Below are 12385 nucleotides of genomic sequence, written 5' to 3'. Positions count from 1 at the left end.
CGAAATCTGATTTTTGTTTCCTGAAAATTATTTTTCCTTCAAACCCGTTTTTTTATCGAAAAATCGTTTTTTTCTCGAAAAATATTTTTTCGATAACTGAAATTTTATAAAAACTGTTTGCTCCTTAAAGACCATTTTTTCCCGAATTCTGTGTTTTCCCAGGAAAAAAGGGTGCTAGGAAAAATCGATTTTCGGGGAAAAAATGATTTTCGTGAAAAAAAATAGGTTTGATGAAATTTCGGTTACCGAAAAAAGTAGTGTTTGAAAAAAAAATTTGGGGAAAAACAACTTTTGGGAAAAAATATTTTTGAAAACAAAAAATTTGTTTACGAAAATATTGAAAAACGGTTCTCGAAAAAAAAATTATGAAGAAAATGGATAGTTCTCGAATGAAACAATATTTGAAAAAACGCGTTTCGAGAACAAGATTTATTGAATATTTTTTTTAAAGAAGCGTTTAAAAATACTCAAGATTCTTATTAGTTGCCAAACAAACCAAAATATATTACTTGGATTCATGAATCCATGGAATCATGAATCCGAATGACTGATGAATCTGCGGATTCATGATTCCGTCATCCACAAACACCATAAGTTTCTTTGAAACGCTTCTTAAAAACTAATTTGAAGCAACCGTTTTTCTAAAAACCCCTCATTTACTTATAACCCGTCCGTTTTTTTTTCTAAAAATCGTCTTTTTGTGAAACTTTTTATTTTTATTCGAATGTTTTTTCCAGAATCTACTTTTTGGTTTTGAATTCTTTTAGATTTAGAACTTTCGAAAATCGACAGCTTCTTTTCAAAAAATTTGTTTTCCAAATCAGTTTTATTTTTTCGAAAAACCATTTTTTTTCTTCAAATTGTTTTTTGGGAAATCAGTGTTTTTTCGAAAATTGATTCTGAACGAAAATGTTATTCAGAAAAAATGGTTTCTGCAAAAACAGTATCTGAAAAAAACGCAGAAACGATTTTTGAAAAAAGTAATTTTGAAAAGGAAATTTTTGCTACCGAAAATTTTCTTATGTATAGAAAGCTAAATATGTGAGCTGAATTCGTTACGTAGTAGTGTTATAGATGTTTTTCATTCAAACAATGTTATAGGTCTTATATGCAAACATTATCAATTGGCCCATTAGCTCAGTTGGTTAGAGCGTTGTGCTAATAACGCGAAGGTCGCAGGTTCGAAACCTGCATGGGCCAAATTTAATTTTTTTTTTTTTTTCTCTTACCTATCTATATCTATGCATAGTTAGTTAGCAAACTCACCACCAGCTTGAAATTTGAAACAGAATTGAGAGAGAAGGAGAGGAAAATGGAAGCAGGAAGAAGACTAGTTGTCTCAGCCTTGCAATTCCTGGCTGTTTGGCTCTTCATTCTTATTGTTTTCGAAATGCTTACTTGGTACATCTTTTGGTGGTTAGAATTGAACTGAGTCTAAACCTCTTAATACTCTGAAAATTGCTTTAAAAATGGTAAGCATCATTTGGTTTGGTAGGAACAAAAAGAATTGTTAAACCCCTCTTAGAACAAAATGGAGAATTATTATCTATACTTAAACCCTATAAATTTCAAACAAGTCGAGCTTCTTTCTTCCAACAAGTAAATCTGCACAATGTGCAGAATACAAGAATTGGTGAAGGAGCTGGGAGTGGTAATCCCAGTAAGCTTCTTTGAAGAGGCAAACAATGCCCATTACAATTCGATAGCCATTATTGATGCTGCTGGCACAGATCTTGGTTTGTATAGAAAATCTCATATCCCCGATGGACCAGGTAAGTGTATGAATTCAGAGAGGATAATAATATTTCTGCAGTTCTGGTTATTATATTTGTGTTTGATTTGTTTGTGATGTTTTTTAGGCTACCAAGTAAAGTTCTATTTCAATCCCGGTGATACTGGCTTCAAGGTGATTTTTCGTTGTTTCATTTGGATACAGTCTATCTAGTTTTAGTTTTCGTGAATTTTATTAAGTGATAAAACTCATACCGATCTGGATATCGTGGCAACAACAGGTATTCGAGACAAAATTTGGAGTTGGTAAGTTGCATATTTCTTGAAGGAATTCTTGCAATTTACTAGACTCATACTTGTGAGTTCTGCTGCAAAATGTTCTTTTTCTTATTGTTATACTATTTTCGTTTCCTGAAAAGAAGTAATTGAGACACCTAAAGGTGGTTTCATCTTACGCTGTTAGCTATTTGCTGGGATCAGTGGTTCCCAGAGGCTGCGCGATCTATGGTTCTTCAGGGTGCAGAGATATTGTTTTATCCTACTGCTATTGGTTCTGAACCACAAGATGACGGGCTTGATTCCCGTTATCATTTGAGACGAGTAATGCAAGGCCATGCTGGGGCTAATTTGGTAAATGTTATTCGATTATCCTTATCCCCGATTTCCTCTGAGATTAAAGACAACGATTCTTGGGTTGTTCTGGAACCTTGATTCTTAGATACTGGTACTAAGATTGCTGACCCATTTACGATAATATAGGTACCCTTAGTAGCGTCAAACCCTATTTATCACTTGGTGTTGAAATAGCGTTGAAGCAGAGTTTGTCTAAGAAACTTGTACAACAACAGAAGTCACTGATCTAGTACAGAAGTAACAAAAATTGGGTTCTTTGACCAATTCATAACAAGTAGTAAAATGTCATAATAAACGACGTCGATAGTCTATTTGCAAAATAAAATTTGAAGATCAGCTGAAATTTTTCGTCTGCAACAAGCAAGCACTTTGTTGGAAATCAGAAATGTTAGTGAGGCATCAGAACAAGTAGTAAAATGTCACATAAGAAGAGTACAAAAGATCAGGTTGAAAAACTTTAGTCGGAATCAGTTAAACACAAAGCATAACAACTCTTTCAAATTGTAAGAATCAAACAAACTATTATAGGAAACTCCTGTCGAAGTCAAGTCAGTAGGGGAAGTTGTGGTTCATTTACCTCCAAGCTTCAAGCTTATCCGTCCTTGAATCTAAAGTCAACTCAGCAGGTTCTGCAACTTTAACAATAGGTTGCTGAATAACCTTTTTGAGTTCTCGACTAAACTTCGAATTACTAGACTTGACAGACTTGTCGTAGAGGAAATTTGCTAGAATCACAGGCTTTGGAGCATTAAAATTACCTTTCTGAGTTCCTGGCATCGGAAAGTTTGATGACTTGTTTGTTTGACATCCAGTTTCAGAACTAGAAGGATCGTTGTTAGATTTTAGCAATGGGATATCTTGAGCATCAGCTTTATCCATGAAACTACTCTCTTCATCAGGGTATGAGGGGGAACGGAAAATAGGCGCACCGAGAAAAAAAATCTGCCCTCTGTCGTACTTGTCTTGGGATGCTTCGTCCAGGCGGGGTTGTTGAAGGCTGCGGGGTTGTTGAAGGCTTTGGCGTCCATTATCGCCTATAGTTTCTGGGTAGAAAGCAAACGGGTTCGTTGTGAAATCATCTCTTTCATTGAGCGTCTTTTCGATCATTGTCTTGAGGAATTTCATCACTTGAACGACATACTTCAGTGCTGTTAATGGATCGCTCATCTGCATGTGCAGAAAAGTTACTGACTCAGACGAGAGACAAATGATGGAGCTCGGGATAAGTAAAAACCATATCTTGATCACGAACTACAACTGTTATCAGTGAAATACTTGTAGGTGCATGAAAGAGTTTGAACTTGCTAAGATAGTTGATCAAAATATGCACCTGAGTCATGTTTGGAGCAAACACCATGGCAACATTCCGAGAAGTCATCTTGTTCCGAACTTCTTCTTGGACAATATCAGCCATCAGATTGATGGCCCAATCAAGCAAAGCAGCTTCAGTAGGGGGAAGGAGCTTCACAAGATGAGTGTAGTCTTCTTCTGACTGGCACTGCATTATCTGCTCAGGATCGATGGAATCTAACACACCACTTGGGAGTTCTCTCAACCAAGCCTAGAATCATCATTACATGATCATTGATACGAATTTCAGGTCGAAAAATTGGGTACAAAACGGAAGTCAGAAAAAGATGAAAGATAGTGAGAACTTGTCAACTTCCTGATTTCAGAACAAGTAATGTTTGTGTGGAATGATTTCGAAAAATTACCTTTATAAGTCCCGCCAAACAATGTACATCAACATTATCCGGCACAACTCCCTTGTTTAGTTGGTTTCTAACATACTCCTCTTGGCTGTTGTCTGTACTAATTCTGAAAATCCCTTCTATCTGCAAATATTTAGATGTAATGGTTCAATACTATTTTCGCTAAAGATATATATGGATGAGGTTGAGTCTTAACGAAATGGCCTGGGTACCAATGGTGAATTTTGCTGTTATACTCTGTGAAAACGAAAGGAAACATATAGAAGTACCTGCAAGCCTCCTTGATCATACAAGCGCCTCTGCAGAAGTAGGAGAATTGTTGGGACACTATTTCCTCTAGAATCATAAGAGCACTGCATTGATTCGGCGGAAACTCCAAAAACATTTATACTGCAAAAGAAGGATATCCATGTCCAAGGATTAAAATCCAGAAGTAGTAAAGGTAAAATTCCAGCTTTAAGTTGAACAAAATTATCAGGTTTAGGAAGAGAAGGCGAATCAGACACAATGACATGCTATACAGCTATAGTGTAGGCCTAAGAGCAAAACTTCATCCAGTATCTTTCCCTTATAGCCAATTATCCCAAGTAGAATGGACTCCAATTCCTTTCCACTGTCAGCAGTTCAAGTAGATGATCTTGCTGATCCCAGACCAGAGCCTCAGCCTGTTGACTAAGTAGCAAACGGACTCTCAGAGGACGCTCACAGCAGAGTCAGCAGAGGGAGCAGGGGCAAAGATTTGCATCGTAATGTATTTGTTTCATATTATACTCGAAAGAATGGACGGAAGTCAGTGACTTATATTGGAACTGCCCTGATATTATATTCCAAACCCGTGCATGATCAGTAAATACCGAATGATTTGGACCATAATGTATGCATTTAGCGGTATAATAGAACGCATTCACAGAGAACCAGTCGGCTTGTGGGTGTTGGACTGACGGAGTTACCCATCCATCGACCATCCGAAACCCGATTCATGTTAGCAGTTGGAACAGGCTTAGGTCCGAGAGAGAGCTCTTAAAGTGTGGACGGTGGTTAGAACAAAAGAGCTTATGTGATGTCTAAAGAAACTGAAAGTATCATTTCGAGCTTCGAATTGGGAAGTGAACTTCATTTTCCGAGGATTTTTAAGCAGTGTCATGAAAAAACATCCAAACGAGGTGATGTGTTTTACTCAAACTCAATTTGTCAAAATTGATGAAGGTTCTTGAACACAGTTGCAGAAAATGTATCTATCTTAACCAGATATATCCAAGCTTACTCTCTTAGTAAGCTTCACCATTACTACAAAATTAGATTCCCAAAATTCAAGACTTCAATTCTTGATTTAAACTCGTAAGGAACAAACCCACTATGAAAATCATTAACTAAATTCCTAAAGAACAAAAACCCTTGATTGATTAATGAAAAAGAAGAAACCCAAATTAGAAAACCAAAATCACCTAATGAAAAATGAGCAAAATGAACTGACCTGGCACTAGGAGCTTTCTTATGAACTTGAGGTTCAAACTCAACAGGCAAACCCAGGAACCCACTGAACCGATCGAAGATGACATGGGCGACATGGCGTACACTATTCGGCCATCCAATCTCCATTAAACGTAACTATGGGTAGGTTCTCTTTCTCTCTCTAACTTTGATTTCGTTTTGTTGATCAGTTACATGAGAAACTGGTGAAGAAGAAGAGAAATTTGGTGGTATTGTTGTTGTTGTGAAGAAAACAGATTTAGGTTTGAGATTGAGACTGGGTCTGTTGGAGAGCGACATTAATTGTTGTTTGGGGAGGACAGGAAAATGAAATGGGTAATGGAGAAATTTTCTGTAATGCTGTCAATTAAAAAAAATGATGAAGAATCAATCAAAGAGAAGAAGGGTTCTTTGTTTTTCCGGGAGAAGTGGAAGAGAAATGAAGGGTTGGGTTTTAAGAATTCAGTAGAGTTTGATTAAAGGAACGACTTAGGGGTAATGGCGAGACGTGAGAATCATTAATGATTTTTTATCCTTCTTTTTTGTTCTCTCTCTCTGTTCTCTCAACATTAATTTTGTCTGTTGGAGGATTTGAAAGAAGCAAACCAACTAGGAGGAGGAGAAAGCATTTATAATTTAAACGAGTGAAGAGAGAGAGAAAGCATTTACATAATTTAAACAAGTACGACAGAGAAACCATTGTTTCCTCTGGGCTGGTGGTGGGAATGGGGCTGGTCCCTACTCTGCTCTAACTTCATCGAATCGGTCGACTCAGACAAAAAATGTTAGTGACCGCCTATTTATTTGGGCGGTCTTGGACGGTCACTTTTAAGAATCATTTGTCCATTGACCGTCCTAGATCGTCTATTCTATCGGGTCAGCCGGGCACTGGACGGTCTCGATTCGGGCTTCTGATAAAAATTTACAGAAACTTATAGCTTCAGTTTCGTGCCACATAAACAATATTACAACTTACAAGTTACAAATGGAAAAGATAACAAAAAAATACAAATAATCATAAAAAAAAAGTAAATTTGATCATTATTTGGCAAGATATAGTTAAGACATGTGCTAATAGAACAACAAATCCGCGTGAAACAACCCTCAAACAACAAATATGAATCGAACCAGTAAGTAAGAATGAAACTAGTAAGTAAATAAGTATGAATTGAATCACTAAGGACTAAAGATTCAGAGAAAAAAAAACATAACACAAAGTTATACACACCTTTGTAGTACAATGCCTGATGCAAAACTTCGAATGGATTGAGGGATTTAGAAAGAGAACGATATAAATGGAGAGAGAAGAAAAACTAAAATGATCAAGGATTATGTTTTAGATGGAGAATGAAGGGTCTGAAGACTACTTGTACACGACAACCGTTTAGGTTAGCAATTTAGGATTACTTACTTTCTTGGACCTTGGAAGAAAAGAGTGGAAAAGAGAATTAAGGTTACTTAGGTGGTATTTAAGCTTTGGATTCTGTGTCTTCTGTATCAAACGAGCATCATAAGTCTATGAAATCCGACGGTCTATAACCATCATAAGGACGAAGAGCATCTCTTAAACAACACTCAATCTTAGAAATTCTAAATGCCACATATGATTTTTAGAGTTATTCTTAAAAATTCTCCCCAATGGAACACACTATTCAGATCTTTAAGATGACGTGTCGAGGGTGAAATAGAGATATCTCAAGAGGTCACTCTAGAGTGTCTTCTTGAGATATCTCTAATTGTTCAACTTATCAATATTTGATTTTCAACCAATAGAAATCAAGTCTTCTATATTTTCTAAATAACTAATTATTTGTTTACAAAAATAACTATGTCACATCTATATAATAAGGGAGGAGGGTATCTTTCCCCCTTCTCCCAATGGCCAAGATTTGCTCTCCCACGTTTGTCTCTAATGGTGGAGATATACTCTATCAAAGTTTGAGGGTTCAGATTTGATAAAAATTCATCCAAGGTGCTTGAGATTATAAGAAAGATCATCTTTTCAAAGATCTCATTTTTCTTTGGAAAGACTTAAAGGTATCCACATTATTGTTGTAGGCGCCCTATTTGCATTTGGATCCCTTAAAACTTTAGCCTTGAGGGGTGCCTATAGCTGCAATCTGGGGCGCGTATAGATCGATCAAACTCTTTTTTTCTCACCCCCATTCCCCAGACATATCACACCCTCTCCTTGTCTGTTTGTCTCTCTCTCACACAGAACCTGTTCTCATTTTGATGTATCATCGTAGTTGCTACCCCTTCAATGGATATCGTCAATACTTTGTAGTTCTCATTTTGGTTTTTGTTCGAACTAAAATGTCGTCTCAAACTGTTTGTATTTGCAGTATTACTTTGGATGATAAATTGAAGATTATTTGAGTTGCAATTTTCTTGATCCTATAATGTATTGTATTAGAAGCTTGAGTTTGGGAAGAATCTATCTTCAATATTGGTGTCTATTTTCATTTGGAAACCGTAGGATACGTTGTATTGAACTCTCATTGATTTCTCAAAGATAGGTTTTAGTGATTTTGAAGTCATATCAATAAATTATGGTGATTTCTTATTTGAATCTTCTAGGGTTTGTGCAAGTAACACTGAAGAAATTCATTGATATTTAGTTCAAGAAGCACACCAAGGTCCATAAAAGTATATCACAAATCCTAAGTTCTTACTAATACTCATAGATAGACTCACGGATTATAGTCTCTAATCTACAAACATATAGGAAATTGGCATAGATTTGTAGGGAGACTCAAAGAGGAGAACTGAAGTAAGAAACAACACGCTTTGGGCTTGATGGTTTCCAAAATGTTCCAACAATTCAAAACTCTAGACAAAAAAAATCAAACAAGTTAAAGCTATGACTCTTTAAGTCATAAATATCAAGTGACGGTGCGTGAGAGATATCTGTTTGTTATTTTATGTCATTTAGGTTGATGATTGATGGCGATTGGTGGTGATTTAGGGTTTTGATTTAGTTTCAAGGTGTTATGGTTTTGTTACTTTATTTAGTTTCAATTGACCTTTGAGTTTTCATTGATCTTTGAGTCGATGTTATATCTTTCGTATGTCTTTATTAAGTTATAGAGATTTTGAGTTAAGTCACAATTATCTTAAAGCCAACGTCATGTGACGCATTTTATAGAATTGTCCGTGCTCGACAGGCACGGGTTATACTCTCGTAAGTAAATAAGATAAGTTTAGACTTTTGCATTGGAAACACAAAAAAGTTGAGGATCGATCTTTATTTTTGTCACCTAAGAGTGAGAATCTCAATTGGAACTTGACATATATATGATGTATGTTGTAAGTCAATCCCACATTGGTGGTGAGACGGAGTGTGGTGCTCCTCTTGAGAGGTTAAGCACCCTTCCCTAGTGAGGTCTTTTAAAACCGTGAGGCCCAAAGTGGATTGTATCACTAGCAGCCTGGAAGGCTGGTCTGCACCATCTTATAACACGTTATCAGCACGATTTGCTCTACTATGATGTGGTCTTAGGAGGGTGTGTTCTGGCAACAATCCCACATTGGTGGTGAGACGGAGTGTGGTCCTCCAGGTATGTCAAAGCGGACAATATCACTAGCAGCCCAGAAGCCTGGTCCGAACCATCCTATAACACGTTATCAGCACGATTCGTTCTATTATGATGTAGTCTTGTGAGGGTGTGTTGTAAGTCAATCCTACATTGGGGTGAGACGGAGTGTGGTGCTCATCTTAAGAGGTTAAGCACCCTTCCCTATTGAGGCCTTTTACGACCGTGAGGCCCAGGTGTGTCAAAGCGGACAACATCACTAGCAGTCGGGAAGGCTGGTCCGCACCATCCAATGAGTCTATGATAGTGGATAGAAATTTTCCTGAGTTTTGCAATGGAGATGCTCTAAAGAAGAGATGGGCAATCGGATGACGATTTTCTTAAATGGACGGCCCCAGCTTCTTTGTTTAAATAGTTCAAGATCCCTAAAAAGAAGATCGAAAACTGATGGTTAAGATTCTCCCGATGTCAATTAGGGTGGATTTCGCGCGCAAGTATCCCTTCTTTTCGCGCGTTTAACTTCAAGAACTTAAAATCATCGAGCATCTTCTTTAGTTCGCAGAGATTTTGGCGGGAAATTTTGGGTGTGAAGAAAATGGGTTCAGATCTTCCTCGTCCCCTTCCAAAATGGGCATCTGAGCCATGTCTCATGGGCATCGATGAAGCCGGAAGGGGTCCTGTTCTAGGTATTACTCTCTCTCTCTCTCTCTCTCTCTAGTTGTTTCAGCTTGTGTTCTTGTTATTTGGTTTCTGATTTGTTTACATGATTCGTATAAAGGTTTTTCCAGTTTGGGTTTTTCTTTTTAGTTCTTAATTTTTCATTTTGTTTCAGGACCTATGGTGTATGGGTGTTTATATTGTGCTATTTCCTACCAGGAAACCCTTGCTTCCTTGAACTTTGCTGGTTAGATCATATTCTCTCTCTCTCTATCTTAATTTTCTTTGAACAACATTAATTTTTTGGTATTTTATCATCTGGGTTCATGTTTTATGGAAAATGGGTACTTGATTTGGTTGTTAAAATATGATGGATTTGAAAGAGTATGGGTTGCGTCTAACTAGTGAGTATATTCCATATTTGTCTCATGGTTGATTGATTTCCTGTAGTTGATTTTTAGATTCTTGAATTTTTGCCCTAGTTTCCAATCAACCAAAATAACATCCCATTATGTTATATCATCCAGGAGAAAGGGGGTTTAATTTCAAGGGGATAGATTACTCCATACTACATTTTAAACTTGGATATAGTTTCCCATTCTCGTCTCTCTTACTGATCTCTAGATTCTTAAATCGTGCCCTAACTTTGGATCAACCCAATTGACATCCCATTAAGTTATCTCATCTAGGAGAAAGTGGGTAACTTCATATTTCAAGAGATAAGTTGCTCCATACTAACTTTTAAACTCGGTTATCAATTTCTGTTCCCGTGCTTGTTATTTATCTCTGCTCCTCTGTCATTTTATTTCGGTTTTTGTACATTTTTAGACTTTGTGATTTTTTTTTTTTGGTATATTGATCTTATTCAGATTCCAAGACTCTAAAAGAGGAAAAGAGAGAAGAACTATTTGAAAGTTTAAAGATAGATGAATCAATTGGATGGCTTGCCGATGTTATAGATCCACGGGAACTCTCAGCTAAAATGCTAAGAAAGTTAGTACAATCCCACTTATCCTTTCTTTTGTATTTGTTCACAGAACAAAAATAGATGAGATTCCATTTCATTTTTGCACAGAACCAAAATAAATCTGAATGAGATTTCACATAATTCAGCGATGGGTCTTGTCGCTGAGGTTCTTGACATGGGTGTTCTTCTAACTGAGGTAGATTACTCTTCTGACAACAGCCATTAATGTAGTGCTATATTGATCCATTTACTTGATCTAAGATTCTCTAATTTGTTATAAGCTTATTAAATCGAACTTTTATGATAATTCGGTGAACCATAGTTTGAAAGTCCTCCATGTACTTCAGGTTTATGTCGATACAGTTGGAGATCCAGAGAAATACAGAGTAAGGTTATCAGAAAGATTTCCGGGTATCAAGTTTGTTGTTGCAAAGAAAGCTGATAGTCTTTATCCTGTTGTTAGTGGTGCTAGCATAGTGGCGAAGGTTCCTGACCCAACTCTAACTTCATTTTTTTTAGTTTTTCTTCCGGAACTCCTGATTATGTATTATTTTCTGTTATCATGTTAATATATAGGTCACAAGAGACCGAGCTTTACGAAATTGGGTGCTTGATGAGACAGCAGAGAACATGCATAGGAACTTTGGATCTGGATATCCTGGAGGTAGCTAGGGTACTCTTAAGTGTTTGTTCATTCTTTATCCTTCGACTAATGTTTTTTGTCTGAGCATTTTCTTTGTTTTATATTGTTTCCAGATCCTGAAACAAAGGCTTGGTTGAAAGATCATCAACACCCGGTATTTGGGTTCCCAAAGTTAGTCCGCTTCAGTTGGGGAACATGCACTTCTTACTTCAAGGACATGGTCGAAGTAGCATGGTGAGTCTGCACTTACCCCGTTCCGTCTCTCTCTCTCTCTCTCTGTATATGTTGTGCACATACGAAACCTCATATTATTAGGTGCAATTGTCCACTGAAGTGTCCAGGAGTGTGTGACAACAGAGTAGAAGTACCCAGACACGGGGAAAGTACTAAAAGGAAGTGTATAACATAGTATATACATGGATTTTATTCTGAAATATAGTTTTATGGTTGATTTATTTATTTGTTATCCTTGAAGGGAATCGGATAAACAGGATGACGAAAGCTTAAGTGATCAGAGTGGGAAGCGGCAACTGAAATTAAGCAATGTTGGTTTCACAGGATGCAAGAGGAAGAATGAAGAAATCGAGTCAAGTGGCAAAGGTCGGTGCAAGTTTTTCCAGACGCGCAAACTTGAGCTAGTTTCTCATTTCTAGCAGGCTACTTCTACTGATTCAATTGCAATATCAATTAAAACATGAAGGAGAATTTTGTTCTTAATGACAACGATTAAGACATGGATTGAAACTTCAACATCTTATATTATAATTTGGAACACGGGATAGTTATAGAACATAGTACTCACAGTCGTAGCAGAGTTGAGGATCTTCTTTTCGGCTTTTCACGAAGAAACATTTCTTTACCCCACTATAAAGATGCATTTGAAACCTAAATCTGATTTCACTAATAGAGTTCTAAATCATCCAAGAAATTGGATTGTTAAGATATGAGTAGTATTGTACCTTCTTCATCTTCTTGCACGTCTTATATACAAAGCATTTCGCATCTCTTTTGTATCTTCTGGTAAAATTGTACCCTC

General features: G+C 36.8%; 3 protein-coding genes and 1 non-coding gene across 6 annotated transcripts; 3 read left to right on the top strand and 1 right to left on the bottom strand.

The window, feature by feature from the left end:
- The first annotated feature begins 1126 nt into the window (after positions 1–1126).
- TRNAI-AAU (transfer RNA isoleucine (anticodon AAU)) lies at positions 1127–1200 on the top strand. The gene has a single exon. It is a non-coding gene; the product is annotated as a tRNA-Ile (tRNA).
- A 412-nt stretch (positions 1201–1612) lies between these two features.
- Positions 1613–2576, top strand: LOC147568331 (N-carbamoylputrescine amidase-like). The gene is made up of 5 exons (XM_086654792.1): positions 1613–1772; positions 1860–1906; positions 2013–2037; positions 2195–2361; positions 2491–2576. Exons 1-5 carry the CDS (start codon positions 1613–1615, stop codon positions 2536–2538), a joined length of 447 nt encoding a protein of 148 aa, XP_086510918.1. The 3' UTR covers positions 2539–2576.
- Positions 2577–2707: 131 nt separating this feature from the next.
- LOC147568330 (rho GTPase-activating protein 5-like) lies at positions 2708–6111 on the bottom strand. The gene is made up of 5 exons (XM_086654788.1): positions 5551–6111; positions 4346–4466; positions 4080–4199; positions 3695–3925; positions 2708–3531 (listed from the first exon to the last, which is right to left on the bottom strand). Exons 1-5 carry the CDS (start codon positions 5673–5675, stop codon positions 2938–2940), a joined length of 1191 nt encoding a protein of 396 aa, XP_086510914.1. The 5' UTR covers positions 5676–6111; the 3' UTR covers positions 2708–2937.
- Positions 6112–9406: 3295 nt separating this feature from the next.
- On the top strand, positions 9407–12139 carry LOC147568329 (Polynucleotidyl transferase, ribonuclease H-like superfamily protein). 3 transcript variants are annotated; one of them, XM_086654789.1, is made up of 8 exons: positions 9407–9768; positions 9915–9986; positions 10609–10732; positions 10815–10902; positions 11054–11191; positions 11283–11370; positions 11463–11583; positions 11825–12139. In XM_086654789.1, the coding sequence occupies exons 1-8, from the start codon at positions 9678–9680 to the stop codon at positions 12000–12002; spliced, it is 900 nt and encodes a 299-aa protein (XP_086510915.1). In that variant the 5' UTR covers positions 9407–9677; the 3' UTR covers positions 12003–12139. The 3 variants fall into 3 exon arrangements, with proteins under 3 accessions (XP_086510915.1, XP_086510916.1, XP_086510917.1); XM_086654790.1 differs by having other exon boundaries at positions 9512–9768; positions 11908–12139; XM_086654791.1 differs by having other exon boundaries at positions 9512–9768; positions 11841–12139.
- The last annotated feature ends 246 nt before the right edge of the window (positions 12140–12385 follow it).

This window comes from Eschscholzia californica, unplaced genomic scaffold (genome assembly GCF_041429995.1).
Source record: "Eschscholzia californica isolate CP2 unplaced genomic scaffold, dmEscCali1.0.p SCAF_1, whole genome shotgun sequence".
Taxonomy (NCBI): domain Eukaryota; kingdom Viridiplantae; phylum Streptophyta; class Magnoliopsida; order Ranunculales; family Papaveraceae; genus Eschscholzia; species Eschscholzia californica.
Note: the sequence above shows the minus strand (reverse complement) of the source record. Positions and strands in the feature narration are given on the sequence as shown.